This window comes from Rhynchophorus ferrugineus, unplaced genomic scaffold (assembly GCF_030347505.1).
Source record: "Rhynchophorus ferrugineus isolate W39M unplaced genomic scaffold, kcgeb_rfMv2 rfM11, whole genome shotgun sequence".
Lineage (NCBI taxonomy): Eukaryota > Metazoa > Arthropoda > Insecta > Coleoptera > Curculionidae > Rhynchophorus > Rhynchophorus ferrugineus.
In genome coordinates, this window is record NW_027472590.1 from 9,048,728 (window position 1) to 9,073,433 (window position 24,706).

A 24,706-nucleotide genomic window follows, 5' to 3' on the forward strand; every position below is an offset into this window, starting at 1 on the left:
CGCCATTCACTTTTTTGCAGAAGTTTCTCCAATATTACATAAGATATTTCACTATTTTGATCGGTATTTTGAAGGAGTACTTCGGCGCGGGAGAAATTCATTGTAACATAATAATAATTATTAAAATAGAATAATATTTAATGTTAATAATATCTTATTTATAATTATAAAATGTATTTTATAAAAAGTTCTATTACATTGATAAAAAATATTAAAAGTTTTAAAAGTTTTATGAGTTATTTCGGAATATACACTTTAAAAAAACTAGCGTGATATATGTAACCCAATATACGTTAATCAATATAAAATAAAATTTGAAATAAATCATACTATTTTATAAAAATATGATTCAATTTAAAATCTATGTCCCATAAGCTGTAATACAAACATATAGGTAAAACTATGCATCGATAATTATTCTAACAGTTATTGTTTATAATCAATTTCATTTATTTTAAGGTCTACAACTATTTAATAACTATATAACGTGAAATATATTTTAAAAATCTTAAGTTTAATATAAATGCAACACACCATACATTTTGTTAAGGTGATTAAAAATGTTGTTAAATATGCTATTAAAATAAACGCACCTACAATATCATTCTTTTAATATTAATAATAATTTATTACTTATTATAAAATGTATATTAGATGCAGTTTAATTATGTCACGTAAAATATTTACATTATTTAGTAAAATAAATAATGCATGTAAAAAATCTGTCGTAATAAATGTAACCTACCCTATTCTTAAGATTACATTTTTGAAATAAAATATATTGCAATATTCCAGAAACATTTTATAAACTTATGGAATGATTTAATATGTTCTATTATAAGCTATAATGTGTTTTTTTAATTTGTAATAGTTTGAAATATAATTTTGTTATGCAACTCAATATACAGTATATATAAAGGTCTATATTATTTTTTTTTATAATAGTTAAAATTTATTTTTTACTAAACATTGAATGTGTATTGGAAAATGTTTTGAAACACTTCTTAGAATTTTTTATTAATAGTTTATAATAAGTTTGAAAGCTTGAAACAAACATTTTTATTGTATCTTTTAAGATGTTAAAAAAATACGAATCAATTTAAAATAAGTACCTTGTAAACTATTTATTATAAGTAATTTAACAATGAATTATTAAGTTAATTATTTTTTAAGCTTATGCAACGCATTATACACGTTCAAATGTAATTATTTAATATAATGATATAATTTAGCGATAATAAAATATAAATATCTTTATATATATATATATATATATATATATATATATATATATATATATATATATATATATATATATATATATATATATATATATATATATATATATATATGTATGTATGTATATATATGTGTGTGTGTGTTTTTTTATTGTATTTATCAGTAAAAATATTACAAAATGGTATATTCAAATGCTTATTTTAATATGGGGACACTAGCGACTTAAATAGAGATCAAATAATTAAGTAATATAAGTTCATTTGTTTAATCTTCATCTTCATTCTTTGTACTATCTATTGTCACTTTATTCAAAGATGCCTTAGAGTTGTGCCTTTTTGGAATTAGCTGCATTTTTCCTAGAATGCCATAAGTACCTAAAGAAAGAATAATATTAATTTTTTTAAGTCAAGCACCTTCGCCATCTCATAATAGGGGTTTTAAGGATGTTTTGGCGAAGGTAAATTTTAAATTATATTTTTTGTTTAGTTTTTAATTTCAGTTTTACCTTCTACTCCAGTTTCGTCGGATTCACAGCAGTTAAATATATGTTTCTTACGCGTCTTCTCGAGTTCAATATGTCGTGTGGAGGACACCGGATGATCACACTTGTATTTAGCTGTTTCTTTAGTGAAAGGTAACTGGCTCACTATTGGCTTATCCCAATGATAATCCTTGGTAACTCTGGGGCATTTATTTTGGTTCTTATCTACTATCCAATATCCGACCTAAGGTTTTTTGAGACTTCTAAGATTGCTGTCAAACTTGGCGGATTGCTCTACGAACCTGCAAATTTCTGTCGATCATCCAGTTGATGTCGAAATCGTCGTCGTCTTCACCGAAGGGATTGATCATGCTCTCGGCCACTTTGAGCCATCCCATATAGAAGAAGAACTTCAGGCAGTTCATAAAAGGAAACATGAAGGATCTTGAGTTGATATTCGACGATTCTTCAATAAATTGTTCGCCGATTATGGTGAACAGGAAATAGAGATAGACGGCAAACGTCACTAGCTACGATGGGATTGAAAATGAAATTATGAACGGAAAAACAGGAGTAATAAAGTAGGGATATGATGACTTACTTGCGTGTAAACCAAAGGAATGCAGACCCAGTCATAATAAGTGAGCATCTTGCACTTTTCTCTAAATTTATTCAATTGTCCGACAAGGTCTTCCAGTCCAATCTCTCCTTCGATTAGTTTCTCCGATTTGGCTTCAACTGCCAAGTTCACGGCCCAGGATATCGGTAACCTAATGTAACATTCAGTTCTCAAAGAACGTATCGTTTTAATCTATTTAATAAATTTCGTTGAAAACCAAACTTCTTTGAGTTAAGTTAAAAAAGCTTCTAGCTCATTCTCACTTTCAGCTACTCAAATACTATTTTACAAATATGTTACGATACAACGAAATGATGAACAGGTAAAATAATAGTGAACGCACGTCATCAAGATGTTTAATGTGTTGCCTGTCCCAATTTGTAAATTCGTTTTAGCATCAGACAATATTTTCCTTCTCATTTTATTCTAATTAAAAAGAAACACAATACTATCTGATACGTTCGAACAGGAAACCGAACCAGCTTACCAAAGCTTCGGTTGTCAAATTTGCAAAATTTTTCAAAATATTTGTTATATACTTGTTATAACGAGTTGTAACATATATTAGGTTGTGCTTGTTGTGATAAATATCGAACTGCTGCTTATTATTACTCTGACTGAAAATACCGAAGGCAAACAGAACTGAAATATGAAATAGAAATTTGAAACGTATAGAAAAGATGAGTAGTTTTTTTTAATACAAACATAAATTAATACAATTATTTCCGAGGAAACTGTTAATCTGGAATGTATACACAGAAAGCTTAGAGATAGGCGGCTGTTTTAGGGATATAGAACATCCCTTCATACACTGTTGGGTAATATAGGATCTAAATGGTGTAAAGATAATTCAATAAAAATTTCCAGACATTGTCCCTAAAAGAACACATTTTTAAAAGCATATAATAAATCAAGACTTCGATAATAGATGCATTAGATGTACTGGGTTCAGCACTGTATCCGCTATACACTGCTGATACGAGGGCCACTATTTATATTTCGGGAATAGGAAAAAAAGACAAATAGTTAAGCTGCGAATATATTTTTATTGTTTTTCAAAGTACTTGCCACGATGATCCATACACTTTTGCATACGCTTAAACCAATTTTCAAAGCATTTATTCCATTCCGAATGAGGTATCTTCAAAATATGATTTTTGAACCTTTCAATAGCTCCTTCGGGCGATGAAAATCGTTGACCACGTAGTTTATTCTCCGCGGACGGGAACAAAAACATGTTATTGGGTGCCAAATCAGGTCTGTACGACGGCTGACCCATCAATTTGATGTTTTGAGTGCTCAAATAGTCTCTTGTTTGAGAGCATTGTCATGATGAAGAACAATCCGGCGTCTCTTGTTTGTTTTCCTTATTTCACCGAAGACTTCTGGCAAACAAATGGTTGTACCAACCAGAATTTACTGTTCAAAGATCGAATTGACTAGTTTTTTAGAAGAAACAGGCCACCATTTTCTTTGAACTGCTTTGTGTGCAAATATGTTTTGTTGGACTTCTGTTGTTCATCTTGGAACACCCATACAGTCCATTGCTGCTTACATTCGGGCTCATACGAATATATCCATGGTTCGTCACCTGTCACGATTTTATAAACGTCTTTCGAAGCACCGCGATTGAATTTCTTAAGCATTTCTTTGCACTAATCGACGCGAGCCTTTTTTTGAGTGATTGTCAAATTGTGTGGTATCAAACGCGAACATTTGCACAGCTAAGTGTTCATGTAAAATCGCATATATGCTGGTGGAACTAATGCTTAGGGATGCCCCACTCTCATAATAGGTGACATGACAATCTTGCTTAATCATTTCGCACACAGCATCGATGTTTTCTGGCACAACAGCCGATTTTGGACGACCTTCACGAAACTCGTCGGACTATACCAGCTATACACGGTGGTTTTTAATGGAGCTTCATCACCAAATGTCAAATCAAGTTGATTGATGCACTCTTGTTGTGATAATCCACGTCGAAAATCATAAAAAATCAGCGCACGAAAATGTTCACGATGCAGTTCCATTTTTTGCCGAGACGAAACTTTCAACTAAATGTAAAATAAATAAATAGCGTCCGTGCGACAAAATGTTCTGAGTACGTATATCGTCAAAAATGTCAAACTTTACGATGGAACCGTCAGATGGACTCACATGCCAACAATGTTGCCAATTCCCGAAATATAAATTGTGACCCTCGTATATCGACTATTAAGAAACACTACTGTGGCAACATATGCAGACGACATGGTAATTTTGCTCAAACTATATCATGAGGACTCAAGGAGGGGTAACTGGCTTCGATATTTATTTAATATATTTTTTAATTTTTAGATGCTAAAGTGGGAGATGCGGGAGCCTGATGGGACGAAAAAATCTTTTGAAGCTGTACGAATGAAAGAAATATAAATAGATAAAAATTACTATAGTAGTGGCAATTTGAAGTAATGCAATAGCAATGTAAATGAATCCCGCAAGTACAAAACAAAAAAGTGACTCACATTCTTACTTTCTGAGTGCCTATGTTTTTTTATATTTTAGAATAAACTTATAATAAATTATATAATAAACCCATACGTATATTCTATACGCACGATTCAACGAGTGAACAATCAAGGTATCTTTTAGTGCTGTGCACGATGTATTATTGAGTAACTTTAAAGACAAATGGACGCTTGAGTTTTTACAAAATCATAAATAAATTATATTTGTTACCTTACGTATTGCTTTATTTTGTATTTTTGCCTTTAAAATTAAATACGATAAAAAGATGAATGACTTAAAAGATTATACTTAGCATATCTAATGAAAGATTTAGTTAATGAAAAAATTTAACTTGAGTTTCAAGTGAGATTTTCGATTAATTTGTGAATTCCCAAATATATATTATATTCCTCAAGTATACGAATAATTTACAAGAACTACAACTTTGGTTTGTTACTGTAGGGTTTACGTAATGATAAATAATTATATAATGTTTTATTTTTTCTTGTTTCTCTCCAAAATTATTTTAAAATGAAATATGTTTATAAACGGTTCTTCATAATACATTTTTTTATAATACAGGGACGAAAAATGTACAAAAACATTTTAAATTGGGTCTCAACAGGAATATTACATTTACTTGTGATTTCAAGATAATTTTTTCTGTTTATATAATATTCTTCATATATACGTATAATTTACAACAACTGGCAACGTTGCAAACCTAAAACCTTGTGCGCATGTGGGGACTCTCCTTAACTAGACTCTTGTACTTGTGGTCAGTAATACAGACGAAGAAGCTGTCACCTTCTGCTGTAGTAACTGAGAGCTTTTGCTTATCTAAGATGGTGCGTGTGAAATAGAGAAAATATTGCAGTTCCCGTATATTTTGGACGTTTATTTTTGAGGTTTACCAAATGCAATGCCTAAGAGAAATTCTATATGTCTTGGACGTGAAATTACATGGAAGAAAATTATAGAGAGCGGTCTGAAAATATTAGACTGAAACTATAGAACACTCCATCCAAGTCTCGGCTGTGGATTGATGATGATGATGATGATGATGATGATGATGATGATGATAGGTTAATGACAATTTTGAACTTATTCGAAAGAAGTAGTCTGAATTAATTTACCAGTACATCGCATATTTCGGTTGACAATCCTGGAACTCTTCTATAAGTTTCTTCTCGTCATCGGTTAACAGCCCTGCCTCAACCAAATGCTCGTAAGTTGGAAATCGCTTTTTTATTCTTGGCGATATCATTGTCAGCGTCATGGTGAAGGAAAGCACGACGTAACGCATTATGGTCCTACGGATCATCCTAGGCATATCCTCCTGAAAATCAAGCTGATATATAAACACCGACGGCATGGAGAATGATGTAGTGATTACGTTTCCTATCACGGTGGCTGACACCTGAAGAGCGATACCATCGGGTTCGGGTATCGTACAAAACTGACTCCACCATCTGGTGTACACGACGTTGACGAAGAAACCCAATACAAAACTGAGAGGTATGACATCTTCAGATTTTGAGAAATAAGTGCTCAGTTTAATGATTGTACTGCAAAGTAGAAAATGCGTTTTAATTGTGTTAGATGATGGAATGAAGGGGTTATGTGGTAAATCAAAACGATGTGGTCATTTTTATTACATCTATAAAAAAGCCTAATTATGAATGATGGAAAGAATAGGAATATTTTTCCTTTTAAAAAGACGTTTATATAGAAACACTGATATAATATATCTATTTATTAATTACGACTTAGTTGGATATGCTTAATACAATTTTAATTTTAAGGAATTTCGTGTTGAAGGGAAAAATACAGTTGAAGCAAAAACTTAGCTTGATGTCGAGTTTCCGGACAATGCCCCAGGAAAATCAACCATCAAGGATTGGAGTGCTAAGTTTAGACGTGGTGAAATGATCACCAATGTCGGTGGACGCAGCGGACACGCAAAAGGGGTTGTTAGCGTTGGGTGTGTTAAAAAAATTCTTTCCAGCTAACATTCTCTTGCGATCTGAGAACAGAAAATAGTCGTTGGGGGTCAGATCTGGAGAATACGGTGGATGAGGAAGCAACTCGAAGCCCAATTCATGGATTCTTGACAAGCTGCATTGTTTTGGTGAAGCAGCACTTTCTTTTTCTTCAAATGTGGCCGTTTTTCGGCGACTACGTCCTTCAAACGGTCCAATAACGCTATGTTATAGTCGCTGTTGATGGTCCATCTTTTTTCAATGTAGTCAATGAAAGTTATTCCAAAATACGGATGCCATAACCTTGCCAGCCGACTGTTGTGTTTTTCCACGTTTTGGAGCGGGTTCATCGTGTGCAGTCTACTTGGATGACTGTCGATTGGACTTTGGAGTGAAATGATGGAGCCATGTTTCATTCATTGTCACATATCGACACAAAAACTAGGGTTTATTACTCTTGATCATCTTCAAACACTGCTCCGAATCATCAACTCGTCATTGTTTTTGGTCAAAAGTGAGCTCGCGCGGCACAGAACTTTCTCATACCTAAATATTCGTGAATGATATGATGTACACGTTCAGTTGATATTCTTAAAGTGTCTGCAATTTCATTCAATTTCAATTTACGGTTATTCATAATCATTTTGGGGATTTTTAAAATGTTTAATCGGTAACAACTTCTTTTGGGTGTCCCCTGCATTCAGCGTCTTCGATGCTCATTTCATCACGTCTAAACTTAGCACATCAATCCTTGATGGTTCATTTTCGTGGGGCATTGTCTGGAAACTCGGCATCAAGCTAAGTTTTTGCTTCAACTGTATATGTTCCCTTCAAAAAGTAATATTTTATCAACACGCGAAATTCCTTTTTATTAATTCTTTTCACAATAACAAAAGTTGCTTCACTCAAAATGCTATAATTCACAAACTAATGATCCGACAGCTGTCAAAATTATACACGCATCTTTTGGAAGTTAGAGCTAACTAAAAAACATATTGATTTAATTCTAGTCTAGCCATCTATTTGTTTTGAGCATCTGGACGCGTGAAATTTGGCACGGTTAAATCTTATATCGAGGAAGAATTTTTAGTATTTAAAATTTAGTGAAATGTAAACTTACATTCTCATTGGGTTGTTTTCTATAAGATATATTCTAAAATATACTTACTTTCTTTGGGTAAGATCAGTCACACCGTACATAAACAGCAACTTCAAACCATAATATACGACTAAGTATAAGAACAAATTAAACCACACAATTTTATATATACTTCCTCTCCATCTGCGGTAAAACGAATCGGTAACGAAATATAACTATATTTGTTCGTCGATTATACCTGAACAATAATTTCAAGAACTTCCCGATGCCTCTGCTGGACGTAGATACCTCCCTGGAGTATATCACCGTCATATTTCAAGCTTTATTCACCGTATGAAACCTCGTTTCAAAATAATTATTGTCTAATAACTTCAGTTTTATCTCTTATCTTAGTTATCGTGAATGAGATACATTGATTTAACAAATTAGCGGTAGAACCGATATTGTAAGTGAGAATTGTTTAAGCAAATATTGTTTCAGCTCAAGTATGCGATATATTAATGGCTAAAAATATCAAGATATATCGAATAGCCGATAATTATCGATATATAGCCGCCCAGATATATCGATATTTTTCGATATTGAAAAAACTTTAAATATCTAAAGTAGTGTTATAAAGATATATAGAATAGCCATTAAATATCGATGTGTAGCGGTCCAGAAATATCAATATCGATTAAAAGCTGAAAATATCGATATGAAATATCCAAAGTAATGCATGAATAATCGAGATATATGTAGTGATGCAGTGATATATCTAATAACCAATAATTATCGATATATAGACGTTTAAAATATATCGATATTTATCAGTATCGGAAAGGTATCGAAAGTAGTGTTGCAGCTATATAGCGGATAACCAATAATTATCGATATATCGACGGCTATTCGATGGAGTATAAGAAAAAGGGTTTAGATGTTTGATTAATGAATTAGCGGTTTCGTCCAAGGTTTCTTGTCCTTAAATAATAAAAGCTAGAATTCACACTTTGTCGAAAATTATGGCAGAGATGTTCAAAAAGGTCTACTATTTTTGTGTAACTATAGACACTAACAGAAATGATGACTAACACTGGTTATCTGGTATTTACCATTGGTCCATTTTTAACAACAGACAGAACTTCAATTAATTATGATTGGTGTGCTCACATTAGATGAAACTCATATTGGCGAGAGAATATTGTACAAGGGTTGACAGAAATATCAACAGATTGGAATAATGATGCTGAAAAGATTGTGGCTCTTCTAACTCCTTCGAATATATATGACAGATATTTAGCCAATAAATATTCCTTGTTTTCCTCATATGATAGACTTTCTGGAGAATCCATATGGAAAACTTCCGGGTTGAATGATGTTATAGAAAATGTCAGGTATATAAAATTCCATTGGAATTAAAAACAAATCATATTGAAAATAAAATACCTGAAGGAAAATGCTGAAATTAATGCTTGATGTTAAGACGTGATAGAATTCAAGGACGTATATAAGTGATGTACATAAAAAAAATCCTTTTCCCTTAAAAAAAAACATATATTTAGGCCTATAATTTCGGATAAAAACCTATTTGTTCCTGTAGAATACAATAACTGGAATTCTTAGGGTCTTCTTAGCGAAAAAATTATCTCGGTGACTTTCACAAGCCTTGTTAACCAGCCTTAGATTATGAAAAGAGCTTTGTAGAGACCCTAACAAATAGTTGTCTGATGAGGCAAGATCTGGTCTATAAGGTGGATGTTTCAAAACATTTTCCCAATTAATCTAGCTCAATTTTGGTGCACTCATTAAAGGTGTGGATAAGGAAATAGGACAAGACATAATATTGAAACAGTGGAAGAGTACATAAAAAGAGATAAATCAGTTGGTGATGTCAATAAAGCTAACAAAGTTAACAAGGGCAACTTACAGCGAATGGAATACAGACAAAGAAAATATGGAACGCAAGGAGGGAGCTAAACTAAGGCAGCCTAACAGCTACAGCTTCCAACAGCGACAGTAAAGAAAAACTTTTAAATGAATTAAAAGTTATTTGGATTTAAGTTAAAATCAACGCTTGTGAACTGTTGAAATTCAAGTTCAAACTCAAGAATATAAATATGATAAAGCAGCATTATTGGCATCTCCAACGATTGTTTCGTAGATTTAAACTGAGATTTTTTCAACAAACATGAAACGAATATAGAACAAATATATACAAATATTAGACAAAGAAAAATGAATACAAAATGAAGATCAGTAGAAAATAAGCAATAGAAAATGAAGAAAGAATGTCTGAAAATTGTTACAAGATATCTGAAACAACAAGGAACAAGGGGAATATAAATAAATTGGGAGGAACACTTATTTGAAGGAAAAAACAATAAAAATTAAACAGATGGAAGAACAAAAAGAGGAGGCCAGAGTGCATGAAAACAAGGATATTCGACCTAAGAGTAATATGGAATTTATTTTGAAAAAGGAGGGTGAAGAGTAAGAGAAAATTTAATATATTAAAATTTATTAAAGAAATATGGAAAAAACAGAAAATGCCCTCAGATTTTTAAGAAAGACAAGAAATGACAATATTTGAAAGTGGGACAATACAACATGATAAAAACACACTAACATCAGATGGATAACTGTTGACGTTTGCTGATGACTTGTTCCTATAATATCCAAAAGAAGATTTATATTTAAAAAATCCCAGAAGTATTAAGATCAGAAGAAAATAGAATACCTTTAGTTGAAAGTTTAAAAGAGGAACCAACCCAAAAATAGGAAAGCAAAATTTAAAAGAAATAAACTGACTTTGAATATCTCGAAATTATGGTATAGATAACTTCAAACAGGACAAAATAAATTCAAGAAATACCAAGAATATAAGAAAGTAAAGTATCAAGAACCGTATGCAGATCAACTAAAATGGTAAAGCAAGGACGGAGAGGGGAAAAGTCAGAGATCAGACGACTTAAGCGAATTTGAGATGAATATATCAGAGAAATACTTCAGAAGAGATGAAAAACCTCGTTCAAAGTAAGAAGACTTAGCAGAAGCAGAATTTCAAGCGTCAATTTATTGTTACTCATGAATGTATTGGAGTAAAAAGACGATAAACAAACCAGAATTTGACTGAAATCGTAATATATCTTATCTGGTTCCGGAGTCGTGTAATACTGGCTCCACTATCTTGTTACAGACAATATTGACGTAGAAATACAGGGCAAAAATAATATAAGATAAAAAAATAAGGAGGGGAAACGTATTTCTATCACACACAATGAAGCCACTGAAGTTTGAAAACTTTATTTATTTACCTGTATTCAAATCAAGAGCGCCATAATGCAAGAAACATAGAAAAAAATGTCAGAGGATTACTGCTAAGCAGATTAATTTGTTCGATAAGAAATATCTCTTTAATTAGTGTTAATCTAGTCATGAATTTAAATCATTTTTAAATATCTTATAACATGGAAAGTTGTTGTTCATCAGCTTAAGCCTATTTTCTCTTCTTTATAGTTTAAATAAGAAAAATGGTATTGATGGTGATACCCCTAATATATATCGTGTTTAATTTCAACAGCTACTGTAAAGAAATACTCTTAAATGAATTAAAAGTTGTTTGAATGTAAGTTAAAATCAACGCTTGTGAACTGCTGATATTTAAGTTCAAACCCAAGAATATAAATATGATAAAGCAGCATTATTGGGATCTCCAACGATTGTTTCGTAGTTTTAAACTCATGTTTTTTTAACAAACATAAAACATAACGAATATAGAACAAATATATACAAATATTAGGCAATGAAAAATGAATACAAAAAGAAAGTCAGTAAAAAATAAGCAATGGAAAATGAAGAAATAATGTCTGAAAATTGTTACAGGATATCTGAAAGAAACTCAATGGAAAAGTAACTTAACAACAAGGAGAATATAAAGAAATTGGTAGGAACACTTATTTTGAGGAAAAAGCAATACAAATTAAACAGATGGAAGAGCCAAAAGAAAAGAGTACATGAAAACAAGGATATTAGAAATAAGAGTAATATGGAATTTTATTAAATGAATTATTTTTAACAAAAAAAAATGAATTGGCTTAAAATAGAAATAATAAATAAGGAACTCACTTAGATTTCTAACAGACAAAAAAACGTTTAAAAAAAATATGTACATAATAATCATTGTAATATCGTTGTAATCGTAATAATATTTTTTTAGACGGCTTGGTGGCGCAGTGGTAAAAGCGATGGGAAGGTCCTCCTACTGTTGCAATAGCCGCGGGTTCGAATCCTGCTGGGGCATGGTCGTAAATCTATGTTTGTGATTGTTTAAAATTTGTGAATGTTCTTGGCAAGAGTGTAATATCCGACAAGGAAAATGATCCCAGTCACGCCAGTAACCAGGTTGGGTAAGACCGGATGTCTTCTGGGATGATTTCTAAAGTTGGTCACTCGCCAGTCGGTAGGCTTAATGCTGAGGACCGTGGTTTGGAGCCCACTATAAATTTTAGGCCCAGTCCAGATAAACCCACAGTTGGTAAAAAGAGACTATATATAAAAAGAATCTAAATTTGATAATTTTTTAATTTTTAGTGGGTTTCTTATATATTTGTTGAAGTCTTCTTTGTTAAAGATATTTTATAATATTTTATTTTTCTCTTTTTAGTGTTAGATATTTACTCAATAAATTACGCATTTATTTTATTAAATATTACAATGAGTAGCCCAATTAAAAGTGCAGCCCGTATGTGTAAAAACAGGAATAAACATTGATTGAAAATAAGAAATCTTTCACCCCCCTACCTAGTCTATATGACTTTATTGAATGACTTTTACACTGAACTACTTCCGATTTTTCGTCACATTAGTTCAGTAATAACATTATACACAAATATCTGATTGTTTTGGATAAAAAATATGTGAGGACTTTGTATGTGTTCGATTTAAATGTAATAAATAAGGGTTATGTCCAATATGTGAGTCTGTAATATAATATGGAATAGCGGCTTGGTATAAAAAACATTGGGACATCGGGTATAAAAGATACATTTTAATGTACACATAAAACTGATTATAAATCGTTAATAGATAGTGAAGAGAAATCTCTTTTATGAGTCGTCCGTTATAAAAATGGATGAATAGAAACAGCAACTCATTTTTGTTTATTTTATCGGGCCCATCCCATTATGGCTAATCCGCCATTCACTTTTTAACATCTCCGAGATGAAGAAAATCATCCTTCAAGTTTAGGCGGATGCATGTTAACGTTGGCCGAACGGACGGCATCATTGTAATGGTAATGGTCTGTTATAATATATCATCATTAACGTTCTCCTGCTTTGTGCCTAGCTCTCTTGTCACCGTTGACTTTTGACTGTGCCAATATTAATCTGAATTCAGTCTTTGCAATTCACTAAGCTGCTAGAAAATCGGTTTTTTATTGTTGAGACAACTTTGAAATATTGAAATACGCGAATTATACGTTTCTTTACATCTCTTGGTTTAACGTTATGGTTTTTTGGTTGGTTACTAATTCTATAATAAACAATCTTTGAAAACAATATTAGAAACATAACAATCTGATTGTGAAAAACAATCGAATTTAAGAAAACTAAAAATAATATAGAGAAAGGAAATAATAATATAAAGCAAGCAGTGGAGGAAAAGAAATAAATAAATAAAAATCCCAGTCTAAATAGCTAATGAGTTAAGCTAATAACTTAACAAAGAAGATTTCATATACTGAAGGATACAGGGTTATAATTTGGGGAAAGAATCGTCCTACCTCCAGAGACATAATAGAAAATCTATCAAGAATGGATAATAGATAATATACATTCAAAACAGAAGAAATAAAACAACGAAATAGGTGAAAAAGATCTCGGCTAATACCTAGATACCTATAATGGTAATAAACATGGAAAATACTGTTATAAGTATTGCTTTGCTTGCTTGTCCTCTCGTCAAACATTTCAGTATTTTATTTCTTATTAATTTCAGTTCTACAAACTTTTATATACCCTAAGATGATGAATTAGAATGTATTATTTTTGCAAATTTTTTAGTAGAAAATAAAATTGATAAATGGTTTTCTGGTATGGTGCATTTTCCAGTTTCCCTTTTCTCATATTTTCAATTATAAAGTGATTTTTGACGTTTCTGTAATGATAACAGGTGGGGCAAAAGGCCCATTACCATTTTGATTGCGCGTCATCCTGGTTATGTGACGTTTAGCTCACCATTGCTTTAACCATTGTGTTGTGTAGACGTCCACATATTATTATACGTAAATATAGGCCACAAGAACGGGCAGAAATAATGACAATATTTATTGAAAATAATCGTTCCATTATTGCCACTCAACGGAAATTGCGTCAAAAATATCCTAATAGTCCAGTGGCTCATAGAACCACAATTTACCGTTTACATGCGAATTTTCGGCGATACAGTAAGACAGCAGACAGGTCTTGGTCTGAAAGACAACGGACGTCTTGTAACGCTGAAACTGTGGCTCTGGTGCGCGATAGTGTTGTAGAGTCTACAGAAACATCAATTCGAAGACGTGGTCCTCGTTACATATTCCTGCACGCAGTTTAAGGCCAATTTTGAAAACTGATTTGAAAATGTTACCGTACAAAATTCATTTAGTCGTGAAATTGTTACCGAGAGATCTTAACCAACGAGCTGAGTACAGAAATGTAATCCTAAGGCTATCACGTGGACGTAAGGACACGTGGTTTCAGTAAGATGGAGCCACAGCACATACAGCTCGTTTAAAAATTTAATTATTGAACGACGTCAGATCTCCCTATTGAACAGCACCAGACTTTTTCTTATGCGGTTTTTTAAAATCAAAAGTTTATGTGTATAAGCTCCAAACGATTCAACTTCTTAAAGACAATATTTGTTACGAAATTGAAGAAATCCAGCCTCAGATGTTCCAAGATGTCAAAAAAGTGAATCGCGATAAACATTTAGTCGATATAATTTTTCAGTAATAATAAAAAAAATGTAAAGACCAAATACACTTTTTATGAAAACCAAACTGACTAATCTTTTCTTTGAGCAAAAAAAGCCACCAACGTATACACACATATGTTTGTATATCAAGAATTAAAATGTATATTCCATAGAATATTAATGGTTATAAAATAGTTTCACAGAATTTTAATTGGGGAACATGGGATATAAGATAATGTAGAAAGCAATAGACAATTAACAGCCACAGATATGATATATGCAAAGATACACTAATGCTGAGGTATATGTAAGAAGAGAATGAACGATGAAATTTTACTTAAAAATTTCGACCAATAAATTATTTTTATTATTTAATTAATATTTAATATTGGTATTATTTAATTAGCCTGGTATAATTATTGTTTTTGTAACATATGTTTTGGGTGAGATATATGGATAAAAGATAAGGACTTTATCAATACATAAATAAAGTAATGAAAATATGAAACTAACTATATAATTTGCATTGATGGAACACATAGGACAAATAGAAGAAAATTTGAAATATTAAGAGTACATTCGTAAACCTTTTAAAATCATTCTTAAATAGTAAGGTGTTTAGTGATTAATACAATAAGATATATAACTATTTGACATTTGGCATTCTTTGAACCTTGCATCATTTATTTTGATTATTTATTTAACGATTAATGTTAATTTAATTATTATAAATATATTCCTTTAATATACATTTCTAAATTGTAAAAAATAAATTACCTGATTGAGTTCATTTGTTAATTATTTTAATATACATGCTAAAGACAAATATCAATTTCAAAATTGTTTTATTTATATAATCTCTATTTATTGTTCCATACTTTCACGCTTTCAAGTTGCTACAGTTTCGAAAATAATTTTACTTATGATAGTTTGTTATAATGTTCAGTGACGTAGTAATTTACACTTATTAATACTTATTGAATAGATTTTTGAAAGTTGATGGATATTAGATTTAACTAAATGCAATTAAAAAAGCGTTAGTGTGTTATGTAAAAAGTAAGTTGATAATGTTAGCAAGTTCAGACAGTTGCTTGCTAGTGAGGTTTTTTAGATGGTTTACTGTTACACCATCTGGACTGGGAGCTTTTTTGGAGGATAGACGTTTTATGGAGTGCTGAAGGTCTCTAAGAGATACTATGCTCTTCAGAAGATGAACTGACTGGAACTGGAAGTCTTTCCTCTTTAGAGAGGGGATTGTGTCGTTTATGATAGATAATGTCTGTTGAGGCCGGCCCAGAGATGGATTGCATTTCATTTGGTTCTCGAACGCGTTTGCGAGGAGTTCGGCTTTTTCCGGATTTGTGAAGGCGATATCCGTAGTAGGAATCAGCCTTCAGAGGAGGGATTGCGTTCGAATTTTTTCCCATTGCGCCAGAGGTCATTTGGGGCAGTGGGGTTGCCTAGATTTTGAAGAAATGACTCGCATTTTTTCTCAATCCAGGCTCTAACCCTGTCCCTGACTTCTGTGACTGCACGCTGCGCAGTGCGTTTATCCTCGGGATCTAGAGTGGCGCGAGCTCTTCTCGCTAATCGGTTCTTGTGCCTGATTAGTTCTTTTATTTCTATAGGGAGGTTAAACTGAAACGATTCAGGGCTACTTATTTTAGTAGCTCTGTCTGTGGCTGACTGAATAAAGCAATCACTAGTAAATAAAAATGTGTATATTTTACAAATTTTAACACCTAGTATATATTATCTAACAAGGAAAGAAAACGCTGGATACTGTGACGGATGGTCATTCTTAATTAGTCATCATTAGTCAGCTAATGTTACTACTATTCGCTCTCGGACAGCGTTCACCCTGTACAAAAAAATGAAAAATCCCACCGAAGTAAACACAGTGGAAGTGGAAAGTTTTTTATTCTGTATGTTATTAATTTTGCATTGAGGATTCCCTTTCTCAGAGAAAGTTAAAATGGATTAATAATAAAGTAGTTCTGCCATTGACCGTTTAATAATTATTTACTGTACGCGTCGTTAACAGAAACGTCCAGCCTTTTTTCGTGACTGGGAAATCGGCCATCTGTTTTCTGAATTTTTTTCGTCATACCACTCGACATGTTCGAATTATTCCAATAAATATTGAATAATTCCGCTGAAAGGTGTTACGAATGATTTAGGGTTACTAGACGTCGAAATTATGCTCGTTTCGTACATGCCATCAAGCATGAAGATTCTTTTATTAATTGTTATGGTTATTAATGGTTAAGTCATATCAAAACTGTAATAATCATAGTTTTACATTCTCCTATATGGTGTTATAATGGCATTCAATAGATATGATTCAAAACAATTTTATAATAATTCTGCGTATTTAATTAAACCGGAACAAAAGTTACTGTGGATAAGAATTGATTTGAATGAATAATTGAGGTTTGAAATAGTATAATTTGAAATGCGCCCTAAAATACTCCAAATTTGCACGTGATGTAGTTGATTTGGTCGCTGTGTTGATGGGTAGAGGTCTGGTTTATATATTATTTTAATAATTTTGTGTTATAATTAGATATTCTAATGTATATTAATGGCTTAAGTGTCAATAATGTAATTATATATCGATAAAAACTATAAACAAGTGGTGTATTTTCGTTTCAAGACTAAAAACTGTTGGAGAAATGTAGTTAAATTTTACAAGGTTAATGTAATATCGAGGTAAATAAACACTGTTGATAATATTTGAGATTAGGTCTCATTTGTTTTATTTCTTATGTGTTTGAGAGGAAGAACATGTAAAAAAGAAAGAAAATAAAAATAGCAAGAAAGAAGAAAATCCCAATTATCAGTCGTGAATGTGCTAGTAATATGTATTCTTTAGAGTTATTACCTGCACTTAATTTTTTTGTCAAGTGTTCTACTGATAGTAGTTTTACTTAATGTTCTTCAATATTCTGCGAAATTTAAGGTTTAGGATATCTGAAATACTCACTTACTTCTATTTTATAAAAACTCCAGTCCTTCCTTTCAAAATCTATACTTCAGTAAATAAATAATTTTTTGCCAACATTTAGTTTATTTACCTTGGTAACCTCGGTTCAATTTCTTGTGTACGTTTTATTCCCGTGGATAGCACAAAACCAATATTTTAATTGTGAAATATGAGATAAATAATCCAAATAAAACTTCGAGCTCTAAAAAATTCGAACGCGGAAATGAAGGAAACGCTAAATGACGTCAGTGTTTTAAGCGCTTCTGATAGTTGTTTGATGTAACATGGCGAATTTTGATATTTTATGTCTTTATATCTGATAAAATCTTAGGGATCCCACTTTTAATTTAAAAATAAATGTATTTTTAATAATCTATGTATAGTATATTATTATTACCCATCAATATCTATGTGATTCTTTATTATAGTCATCTAGCCTATTGGGGAATTTTGCAAGTAAATATATAAAGTCAACTTGGAACTATTTGTTCAACAAATTTTATTGGGCTTCATACATTTCATAAAACAATTGTTGATGCAGAATTCGTTTAAAATATCTAGTTTACAAAAGAAAGAAGCTTTCCATTTGGGACTTTGGGCTAATTCAATCGATATTCATCAAACAAAAAGGTGATAGCTTATGCAGTTTTCAGGTTGTACAACATACATTGTTGGACACTAATTGAAATTGCTGGGAATTATACTGAAAAAATAACTTCGCTTTTGTACATCAGTTTTAATATATCGGTATCTTGATCAGCCTCAACTCAAGTAGCTATTAAATTTAATGCTTTTGACATTTTCATGCATGAAATAACATTTTTATAACATACTTGATGATGATTTGATACATATGATTCATTATTTAACGTATAGACACGCTAATCAAAGAACACTCAAAATAGCAGTTTCGACATTCAGAATTTTTCTTATTTTATTTAAAGAAATTTAGAGCTTCTTATATATGTGATGCTTCTTTGTGATTGTTGTTGGTTTTGCTTTCAATGATTTAAAAGTGTCGGATTTTGATCTTGAAAATAAAAGAACATTCAGGTAGTCTACAAGTTGATGAAGCAACTTTTTTTAGACGTTTGCTTGTCTCTTAAAATACGAGAGAAAGAGAGAAGAAAGTTTAGAATATGAAGTATTGTATCAATTTTTCTCAATAAAACCTTTTTAAAGCGTGTAAATAATAACCTAATATCCATTCAAGGCAATTATATGTCAAGGCGAGTTATGTTATAGGCCTGAGCTAGGGATGCGGAAAAAATATCGATATATATATATCGATATATTCTGAAAAAAATATCGCTATTTTTGGCCGATATATCGATATATTTTTGGCCGATATTTCTCATCATATCATCATCATTTAGCATCGGAAATATCACCACTCTAAGTTATTTAGATAATATATATATTTTTTACAATATTTATTATTTTTCTTAAAAAATATCGATATTTTTATACTTGTTGCAAAATATATATCGATATTCTTTTTGATCCGATATATGGATATATCGATATTATTTTTAATATATCGAAAACGATATATGGATATTTTTTAAGATACCGATATATCTAAATATCAATATATTTTCGGTGGCCAATATCCCTATTTTAGTAAATACTTTTAAAAACTTACTTATTTCCTATGTAATCAGTGAAAATATCTAAAAACAGAAATTTCCATCCATAATATATAACTAAATATAATATAAGATCAGGCCAAATAATTTCGTATATAGTTCCTCTACATCTGTAATAGAAATAACGGACTGGTGCTTTAAAATTAAACAGTTATTTGTTGAATGTACCTTAATAGCAATTTCAACAATGTCCCATTGCTACTATTCTTACACACATTCTTGGTGTATGTTACCGTCATCTTTCAACCACACTATGTGGCTTTCTTTATAATAATTCTTATATCTTATATATTATTTAACTCTATTTCTAATCTTATCTTAAAAAATAAATATTTTTATAACGGCCCGAAAGTTTGGCGTTGACACATATTTAATTCATTCATTCAGCTGCCACCATAGACTAGTAGAGAAAAAACTCAATAGGTTTCTCTGGAGAACATATCGTAAAGTCCAATATCCAGATAATATTGCGATCGTTATTGTAGTAATTTGATTGATTAGTTTAAATATGCATTGTAGACACTTATTATATAAAATATTTTGTTATGTAGGCCTTGGATACGTTCTTAAACATATTGTACCGCTCAGATGCGTCGCGTGACTGGCCTCTGACTAAATAAAATTGAAATAAAAAACCAAATTCAATTTCTCAAAACAAAATTAAATTAAATGCAATAAAAACATAAAAAGTATATGTAGAAACAACATACAGATTTATTTTACATACATATGTAAATGTAAACCTATCACTTCATATTTCTTTGGTACATTTAATTTAATAGGATATATTAGAGTTCTATTTTTTTGCTTTAATATATTGAAGATAAACTCCTTATCCTTTCTGGCTATAATTCTAATAACTTCTTTAATCACAAAATAGGTCATACACTTATAATTCAAATTTTTAATATAACAATTGTATTATTTTCTTCTGAATATCATTATGTATTATATAACAAAGGTTTTTTTTGAATTAAAATTGCTGTGAGGTCATTGACATGGCAGAATCTAGTAAGAAAATAAAGCAGATAATTTAGAAATCTAGGATTTAGCTATAAGAGATTATAAATAAGCATTTCACTTAATTTTTTTTTCTTTAACATATCTGTTAAGTATATATCCATCATTGACCGCATAAAATCTTATAAAGCCAAACAAAGATCCTTGTACTTATAATTAATCTTATAATTTATTTCTTATATTAATCTGTCTTATATACATAACTTAGAATATATTAGTCTGGATACTTAGCCAACACATATTACTTTAAACAAATTAATCCCTTGCTACTTTAATAAGTATATCACTAAGACACTATTTAAGTGTTGGTTGACTTTACGATACAAATCGTCTTGTAGGGTAGTCACTTTTACTTTCATATTTTAGGTATTGTTCCATTTGAATATGTTTGGCTCTATACTCTGGCCAATAATTTTATAACTATCGTCTATTGTTGGTGATATAACAAGATGAAATATAATATACATATATATACATATATATATATATATATATATATATATATATATATATATATATATATATATATATATATAGATATATATATATATATATATATATATATATATATATATATATATAGATATATATATATATATATATATATATATATATATATATATATATATATATATATATATATATATATAAAGCTGAGTCAGATCTATTTATTTTTTAAATGAGATTTGAAAACTTTTTGAATTACACTTCTTAGATGAAATATGCATTGTAATAACAAGTGATTATAATTTAATCACAATCACTATTTCTTAGTTCTGTATACAGAAAGTGGCGGCCAAAATGAAACAAACGCACTATATAATTGAAATAAACCGGTCTAGAAATTCAAAGAAGTAATAAGTTCAAAGTAGTTAAATCTAAATGTTAGAGGTCCCAAAACATATCTCCAAAATTTCCTACAAAGTCACTGTCCAAGTTCACCAATGTGAAAGATCTAAACCATGGCTGTAAAAGTTATTCGGTATATGTTTTTCATTATCTCAACCTAATATATCTAATAAGAAATAATTTCGTTGAAAGTTATTTCGATCAGTTGTACCATTTTACTGAGCATAATGATTGTTTTCTTTCTAATTATGGTCAATTAATATCGAGACTCAATAAAATTGTAGTAAAAGTTGAAATAAATTAGAATTTTAGTTTTTTTAGTATGATGATCATTTAGTGGATTCCCTTGAAATTAAAATACGATATTTTTGTACTTAAAAGTAACGTTTATTTTTCTTGCAGCGTATTCATAAATACTATACTGCCTATCACAATAAAAGACACGTTAATCGATAAAACAAAACAAAAAAACAGTAGTTTCGATACATTTACATGAAGATGAAAACGAATGATTCTCTTATGTACAGCATGACTGGCGAAGGTTGTTTGAGCATCTAGTGTTTGGAGTAACCGCTGCCGCCTCCAATGCTGAAGGAAGAGAGGCCGGATCCGCCCTTGCCGAAGGACGATAGTCCGCCGCCCAATCCCGATCCTCCTCCGATGGAGATGGAGCCGCTGATGTCGCCTCCGTGACCGCCTCCTAAACCACTGCCGAAACTGCCTCCGTATCCACCTCCGTATCCACCTCCGTATCCGCCGCCGTATCCGCCTCCGGAACTACCTCCGTATCCGCCTCCGAATCCGGAACCTCCGCCAAATCCAGAACCGCCTCCGAAACCGGCTCCTCCGCCAAATCCGGCGCCTCCACCAAATCCGGCTCCTCCGCCAATTCCGGCGCCTCCGGCATCACCACCAGCGAAGACGGGCTGAGCGACTGGTACCACTACGGTTTGGGGTACTCTGACTGGGACGGGTTGTGGTACGGTGACTGGGTAGGGTTGTGGTACAGAAACGGCAACGGGTTGTGGTACTGGAACGCGTACTGGAGTTGGTACTGGTACGGGTACTGGACGGTTAACGGTGACTGGTACTGGACGTGGGACGGTGACGGGTTGTGGTACTGGCACGGAAACCTGTAATTGCATGATTAGTTTAAGATCTTGAGTGATGTTAAGTGCTAAAAACTTACTTGTACTGGTCTTGGGATTGGTACAGCAACAGGTTGGGCTACTGGTACTGGTACGGTCCTGGTTACGGTGACGGGGTAGGGTTGTGGGATAGCTACTGGTACGGTTTGGGTGATGGTAGAAACGGTAGCTCCGCCACCGGCTCCACCTCCAGCACCACCTCCGAAACCACCTCCGGCACCACCTCCAAAGCCACCTCCGGCACCACCTCCAAATCCACCGCCGGCGCCGCCGCCAAATCCACCACCGAATCCACCTCCGGAGCCGCCGCCGAATCCGCCGCCGGAGCCGCCGCCATATCCACCTCCATATCCTCCTCCAAGTCCACCTCCAAGTCCGCCTCCGTGACCACCTAGATCACCTCCACCGATGGAGATGCTTCCGCTGTCTCCGCCGAAGGATCCGCCGTGACCTCCCAGGCTTCCTCCGCCGAGGGAACCGCCGAAACTTCCTCCCCCGAAGGATCCACCGTGACCTCCGAGACTACCGCCTCCGAAAGAGCCGCCTCCCAGGGAACCGCCTCCGTATCCGCTGCCGATGCTGCTCGACAGAATGCCACGTTTCTCGGTGACCTTTTTGCTAGCCTCTCCTGCATAGGTACTGCAGCAGATTGCCAGTAAAACTGATGCGATCTGAAAATGCGATGTCTATCGGTTAGTACGTCGATGACGGCCGAGTATGTTTTTGTGCGATTACGGTTCGTATGGAGATACGCGCCGATCTACTTACCAGAAATGGTTTCATGACTGCGTATGCTTAAGACTACAAAACTACTGATGTACTACCCCTCGTCGAGGTGTGTATATATAGCGTGTGCGGCCGCCAGAAGTGGAGAGGGCTCGATCATACGGTTCGAATGGAACCCCATTGGAAGTACCATCCACTCACCGAATCAAAACTTTCACTAGGTGCATCTGGTTCGTCGTTGTGTTCCTATAGCTTATTCGGTAAAGTACGTTCACAAAGGATGCTACGCAGGCTTAAATCAAAACGTCTGAAAAATATTTTTTTTATGTTGTATGCAAATGTTTTTGATAATTAATATGTTAATGTTTATATATATATATATATATATATATATATGTATATATATATATATATATATATATATATATATATATATATATATACATATATATATATATCATAACCTTTAGTACACCCTGTATACTCTGGAATCTTAAAAATATTTCAGATTAGGCTGTTGAAAAAATCTTACATATTTTACTATTTTTTTAGAAGAAGCAACAAAGTATCACTAGTCAGTATTTAAAAATTGATTAGGATTTATACAAGATAGAATTAAATCGCCTGTAATTGAACCAAATGATATTGATTTTTTAAAATAAATTTGTCAGATAAATAAGCCACGAAAAAATAGGTATAGGTTTTAGGATAGTTTAAAAAATACTTGTTACACATGTATGTAAATTTTTTTCTTAATCAATGAGAAATAATCATAAGCAATGAGAAAAATAATTTTTTGAATTTATAATTTTATGAAGATACCCTCAAATTGTCGATCCTCTATATTAAATATTGCGAGTACTGATTTTTTTTAAATACATTTTTAAGATAAATTAGATTAAAACATATTTATTGTATATATGCTTAAAATATTCTTAAAAATAAGCCAATACTCATTTTATATTTTTTCAGTATATGGGCGTGATAGTTTACACATTTGCATCGTTATATGAAAAGAAATTCGAGTAATAGTTCGGAATAGTTATAGAAAAGTTTGATTGTTGTAAACATGTTATGACGAATAAACAAAACAAGATAAGTATCAAAAGGTTAGACTGATGATGATGAGGGAGTCTCGAAGGAATTTCTGGAGAAAGCTGGAACAACTTTCGCTGGTTTATTCTATAAGGAATGTTGTTTTGCATGATGAGAATCATTAAGAGAGGACAATGATATTTTTTAAAATATTGTTTTCGTTTTTGATCATTTTAGGATTATATTTGATATAATATAAAAGTGATTAAATGAAACTTTGAAATTAAACGAAAACGTTGTTATTATTGTTTCCTAGCGATATATATTTTTTATTAATGTCCTAGAACTTCAACAATCTGCCTGTATCCCCGAGCCTTTCTGGATTGCTTTCTGGATTTGGGAATGCAAACCGAACCGCCGGTCGAAGTGAAGACCTAGATACGTGAC

General features: G+C 32.2%; 2 protein-coding genes across 3 annotated transcripts; both read right to left on the reverse strand.

Moving 5' to 3' along the window:
• Positions 1 to 1,421: 1,421 nt before the first annotated feature.
• On the reverse strand, positions 1,422 to 8,285 carry LOC143205251 (bestrophin-4). 2 transcript variants are annotated; one of them, XM_076418433.1, is made up of 8 exons: positions 8,149 to 8,285; positions 7,980 to 8,093; positions 6,226 to 6,397; positions 5,966 to 6,168; positions 2,322 to 2,490; positions 2,023 to 2,250; positions 1,796 to 1,964; positions 1,422 to 1,613 (listed from the first exon to the last, which is right to left on the reverse strand). In XM_076418433.1, the coding sequence occupies exons 1-8, from the start codon at positions 8,220 to 8,222 to the stop codon at positions 1,504 to 1,506; spliced, it is 1,239 nt and encodes a 412-aa protein (XP_076274548.1). In that variant the 5' UTR covers positions 8,223 to 8,285; the 3' UTR covers positions 1,422 to 1,503. The 2 variants fall into 2 exon arrangements, with proteins under 2 accessions (XP_076274548.1, XP_076274547.1); XM_076418432.1 differs by having other exon boundaries at positions 1,745 to 1,964.
• A 13,475-nt stretch (positions 8,286 to 21,760) lies between these two features.
• LOC143205252 (uncharacterized) lies at positions 21,761 to 23,315 on the reverse strand. Its single transcript, XM_076418434.1, has 3 exons — positions 23,267 to 23,315; positions 22,540 to 23,169; positions 21,761 to 22,483 (listed from the first exon to the last, which is right to left on the reverse strand). Exons 1-3 carry the CDS (start codon positions 23,279 to 23,281, stop codon positions 21,905 to 21,907), a joined length of 1,224 nt encoding a protein of 407 aa, XP_076274549.1. The 5' UTR covers positions 23,282 to 23,315; the 3' UTR covers positions 21,761 to 21,904.
• Positions 23,316 to 24,706: the final 1,391 nt, after the last annotated feature.